The sequence below is a fragment of the Podarcis pityusensis genome (genome assembly GCF_964106645.2).
Source record: "Podarcis pityusensis genome assembly, chromosome: 16".
In the NCBI taxonomy this organism is placed as follows: domain Eukaryota; kingdom Metazoa; phylum Chordata; class Lepidosauria; order Squamata; family Lacertidae; genus Podarcis; species Podarcis pityusensis.
The window spans coordinates 5,138,928-5,144,218 of record NC_138041.1 but is presented as its reverse complement, the minus strand read 5'-3'; the positions used below and the strand labels follow the sequence as shown (position 1 = coordinate 5,144,218).

General features: G+C 42.7%; 1 protein-coding gene across 1 annotated transcript; it reads left to right on the top strand.

The window, feature by feature from the left end:
• The first annotated feature begins 464 nt into the window (after positions 1 to 464).
• LOC308465235 (uncharacterized protein) lies at positions 465 to 4,900 on the top strand. Its single transcript, XM_080984968.1, has 6 exons — positions 465 to 1,143; positions 1,390 to 1,725; positions 2,386 to 2,697; positions 2,796 to 2,912; positions 3,337 to 3,383; positions 4,052 to 4,900. Exons 1-6 carry the CDS (start codon positions 1,065 to 1,067, stop codon positions 4,145 to 4,147), a joined length of 987 nt encoding a protein of 328 aa, XP_080841094.1. The 5' UTR covers positions 465 to 1,064; the 3' UTR covers positions 4,148 to 4,900.
• Positions 4,901 to 5,291: the final 391 nt, after the last annotated feature.

Genomic DNA, 5,291 nt, shown 5'->3' with positions numbered 1-5,291 from the left:
TGCCAACCTAGCAGTTCGAAAGCACGTCAAAGTGCAAGTAGATAAATAGGTATCGCTCCAGCGGGAAGGTAAACGGCATTTCCGTGTGCTGCTCTGGTTCACCAGAAGCGGCTTAGTCCTGCTGGCCACATGACCCGGAAGCTGTACACTGGCTCCCTCGGCCAATAAAGCGAGATGAGCGCCGCAACCCCAGAGTCAGCCACGACTGGACCTAATAGTCAGGGGTCCCTTTAATTTTACCTATACATTTAGGCAATAACAGGGCATTGAATAAAGCAGGGAGTGCTGTTTGGGGGCTTTCTGGGAGTGATTCCTCCCTGTTGACCTTTCTCATTTATTTTTTTACATATAATTTTTATTAATTTCTTTCTTAACACACTATTCCCAACATTACAATAGCAAATAAAAATACTCTTTGCTCTGTCGAGCTCATGACTTCCCTCCACTCCTTCAACTTTTTTTTTGTTTTCAAGTCTTTATATTGCACTTTAAAACCTCCATTTCTGACCTTTATATCCTTATAGTCAACTCTGTCTCTTTGGTCTAGAAAGTTATAAAATGTTTTAGGTTTCATTGCAGGATTTATTTCAATCCCGCTAGTGTCTTCACATTTTTGCCACAATTATTCATATACCCAATAAATTTATTCCAGCCTCTTTGAAACTTTTGGTCGTCTTGGTTCCGGATTCTACCGGTCAGCTTGGCTAATTCTGCGTAGTCCATCATCTTCATCTGCCGCTCCTCAATAGTTGGCAATTCCTGCACTTTCCACTTTTGAGCTAATAAAGTTCTTGCTGTCGTCGTGGCGTACAGAAATAGTCTTAGCAATTTCCTCTCCCATCAAACCCAGCAAAAGTGCTTCTGGCTTTTTGGGGAAGGTATATCTAAGCATCTTTTTTAGCTCGTTATAGATCAATTCCCATAATGCTTTTACTTTATCACAAGCCCTGCTGACCTTTCTCAATGGCCCCCATCACCCCACTGCAACGCCCACATGAAGGTGGTTCTCTGGCAAGAAGCTGGTGTCACATTAAACCTTTTCCACTGAAGCTGCTGTACATTTGATGTGGGCTCTGGAGTTCTGGCTGCTGCCGCTACTTTCAGCAATGTTGTTGACCACATACCTTGTTTTGTCCTCCACAGGTAAGATTTATTCTGCTGCTTTTGCCCAACTCTTAAAACCTGAGAAAGTGATTGAGTTGAATATTTTTTATAGACTCTGAAACTTTCTGTAGTTTTGGTAAAACATTTCCCACTTTTTCCTTAAATGTGCATCTGATTTCTAATGTTTCAGTCACAGGGCAATGTAGAGATCCTCAAGCGGTGTTAAAAAGTCAGGGGTGAAAAACTGCAGCCGTTAACGGTCCTTGTGGTGTTTCCCCTCCACAGTGCTTCCAGCCCACCTTTTGTTCCTGTATCCAACTCAGAAGTTCCAGTTTGTGGGTATTGGAGAGTCGGCACAGATTCCGTGCACTTCTGCCGAAAAAATTGAGGACGACGGATTATCATTCAGTTGGTATAAAAGAAGAGAAAGCAGATTTCCAGTTTTAGTCAAACTTTGTAACGATGGAGAAACTGGGAACAGATTTGTCTGCAGAGCTAAAGCTTACAGTCAAAACTCAGTGCTGGAGATCTTGAATGTCCAGAGGTCGGATTCTGGCATATATTTCTGTGTCACAACAAATTATAATGTCAGCAAAGGATTATTCCTACTGGTTGTTGGAGGTAAGAGATTAGGTCTGAGATTTGCACTAGAACCACTGAGTGGTGCAGTTAAATTAGCATCCGTTCTCAAGATCATCTCATATGTTGCAGGCAAGGCTGTTGTTGAATTCTAGCCCTGCTCTTACATATTTCATCCTGTCACAAAATACCAGAAACCAGCCTAGTTCAGCCTCCATTGGCACCAAGAATCTCATGGAGGGTCTGCCACATCCCTCAACTGCTCGGCTGTTTCCTACGATTCTCTCTAAGAAACTGCTCTGGCCTTTGCAGGAGCAAAACATTAGCCCAGCCCTTCCCCATAGCATTTAAGGGGGCCTCACCCCAAACCTCCTGACGAAGATACAGCTTTCCTAGAACAATTGAGAAAGGCAGATCCATCCTAGGGATCCTTAGGAATGGATAAAAATTAAAAATTAAAACCGCCCGCATCATAATTGCATGACACAAATATCTCATGCAAGCCACAATTGGGATACTGTGTACAGTTCCAGTTACCTCACCTGAAAAGGGATATTGTAGAGCCAGTAAAGGTTCAGAAGACGATGGAGGAGAGTTTGGTGCTTTTTAGTTTTTAGAAAGGGCAAATAAGAGGGGGCAGGATAGAGGTGGGTGAAATTATGCAATGATGAATGACTCCTCTCCCTGTTTTTTTCTCATCAGACAGTTATACCCCAAGCACCCGGGTGATGCTTTTAAAACCCTCTAAGCAAGGGCCGTCTTCCCAGCTGGAAAACCAGCTTGCTTGCGTGGTCCATGGAGCGTGCAACTTAGTCCGGGTTTCCTGGGACGTCCCGGGAGGTCTCCCTCATGAGACCTGGACCCTTTTAGCAAAAAACAACAGTGGATCCTTAACCTTTGTCAGTCTCCTTCGCTTCCCCATGGAATTACACAGCAGTGGGGGAAATATCACCTGCAAAGTCAGGTTCAACTCCTCCAGCACCAGCGTGAAAAGGACCGCCATGTTCAATGCATGTGAGTGATGCGTTGTTGTCTTCTGTCGACAGCAGAAATTCCTGAGTAAGCAAAGCTGGGTTTTTTTTATATATATTCTTTCTCTCCTTTTTTGAAAGCTTCTTCCACAGACGATAACGGGAACTGCCAAGTCTACACAGTGTTCTTTGCTGTCGTTGGTGTGTTGGCATCACTGCTCACCTTCCTGAGTTTTATTTGGATCCAAATTGGCCCAGGTAATATGAGGAGCTACACTCCGGGAAAGAACCATGACAATATGCCCTATGTCAGTGTCTCTTTACGCAGAGGGCAAAAGGAAATTTTGCTGCCTGTAGTGCACAAGGCAGACGGGGCTTCCCACTATTTCTTTTATGTTTTAATTAGCAAGATATATATCACTTAATCAACAAAAATCAGTTGTATGAAACAGTGCAAAATGTGCATAAGAAAATACTGTAAAAATCAAATATTAAATTTGTGTATGTGTGTATCAGGGTGGTCCAACCACTTTTTGGCAGCCCTCGACAACATTCAGGGGGGGGGGGAATCTTAAAGCCTTTTTTAAAAGTGTGTCATGTGTTGTTAATGATAGCACGTACATCTGTTTTTGTGTTAAATTTGTTTAATAATCAAATATAGTAAAACTGTTTTGCTCCGAAGGGTGTCACACCAAGATCTCTGGACCTCCTCCTTCAGAGGAAATACAGGTAAGGGCTCTTTTAAAAATATAGATGGGTGATAGGAATGGGGAATAAATTTGATTCCGTTTGCATTAAATTCAGAACTATCAAATTTGCACTTTCTGGAACACTATGAGAACCAAAACACAGCCATCCTTTGAAGTTTGCACTTGCCGCAATTTTGCCCAAATTTTGCAATGTCGTTCTCCATCCAAACAATGTTCACAAAAATGAATATATTTGTGAAAATAATGTACAAAAATGCATCCCATTAGGGATAATTACTTAAGAAAATCTGTTCATGAGTCAGAAGTGCATACAAAATGAAATCTGCACTAAAATGTTGTATGGTTTTCATGAAGCTTTTTAAAATAAAAAAATCACAAATCGCTGCAGAAATAATAATGATGATGATGATGATGATGATGATGATAATTTATTAGTTATACCCCACCCAGCTGGCTGGGTTTCCCCAGCCACTCTGGGCAGCTCCCAAAAGAATTAATGATAATAATATTAATAAAGTGATAAAACATCAGACATTAAAAGCTTCCTTAGATGTGGAGAACTGTATTTAAAACTGGAAAAATGAGAAACGGAGACAGAGAGGTCTGGATGCTTCTCACACGGCCAAAAAGGTGTTGAATTTAAGCCATCAAGCAACTAACAGCCCTCTCCTCCAAATTTTATAACAGGATGGAATTTGCTATGGCCAGCTGGACTTTCAGGCAAGACCTAAGATGAGAGGAAAAGAAGACCAGCAGTGCAAGGGAAGAAATCCAAAATTTTGAAGGACGTTTGAGAAGCATCAGTTGCTAGACTCTGCTTTGGGAGGATATACAGTGGTACCTCGGGTTAAGTACTTAATTCGTTCTGGAGGTCCGTACTTAACCTGAAACTATTCTTAACCTGAAGCACCACTTTAGCTAATGGGGCCTCCTGCTGCTGCCGCACCACCGGAGCACAATTTCTGTTTTCATACTGAAGCAAAGTTCTTAACCTGAAGCACTATTTCTGGGTTAGCGGAGTCTGTAACCTGAAGCATATGTAACCTGAAGCGTATGTAGCCTGAGGTATCACTGCACCATATTTTTCGCTCCATAAGATGCACTTTTTTCCTCCTAAAAAGTAAGGGGAAATGTCTGGGCGTCTTATGGAGCGAATGTGTGGTCGATTACTGGCTCCCTTTCTGCCCCCTTGCCCAGGTCTCCATTGTTGAATGTTCTGCAGACGGAGGCTGACTGGCTGATTAGATTATCTGTCTGGAAACTGTAGAAACGGCTCCCTTTCCTTTCCTAAAGAAGCTGCAGAACTGTGAGTTGAACCCCATAAAAACAGGATTTTGTCCCTTTGCAAAGTAAGCTCAACAACTTTGAGCTGACCCTCAAAAGAGAAGGGGCTTTTCCCCTTTGCAAAAGAAGCTGCACAACTTTGAGCTGATCCTCAAAAAAGGGGCTTTTCCCCTTTCTTCCTCTAAAAACTAGGTGCATCTTATGGTCAGGTGCTTCCTATGGAGCGAAAAATACGGTGTGTGTGTGGGTGTGGGTGTGTATGTATATGTATGTATATGTGTGTGTGTGTTTGTGTGTGTGTGTGTGTACATACACACACACGCGCGCGCGCGCGCACACACACACACACACACACACACACACAGATATATATTGTAATAGATTTGTTGCCCCAGAGCACCTTAATCTCTCTCAATTGTGCAAAACTTCATTTCCAGCAGGCAGCTGAATCCCTCTTGCAAAATGCAGACACTCTGCAGGTGGCCACAAATAAAAATAAAAAGCGGCGAATGTAAGGTGTAAGGTCTTTTGCCTTTTGCTGCTCTCTGTGGCAAACCTGCTGTGACCAATGCAGGAGCTTTTGAGACATGGAGATCTTATCTCTCTCAAGGACCACAACGGGGCAATTTTGCATTTCGCGGGC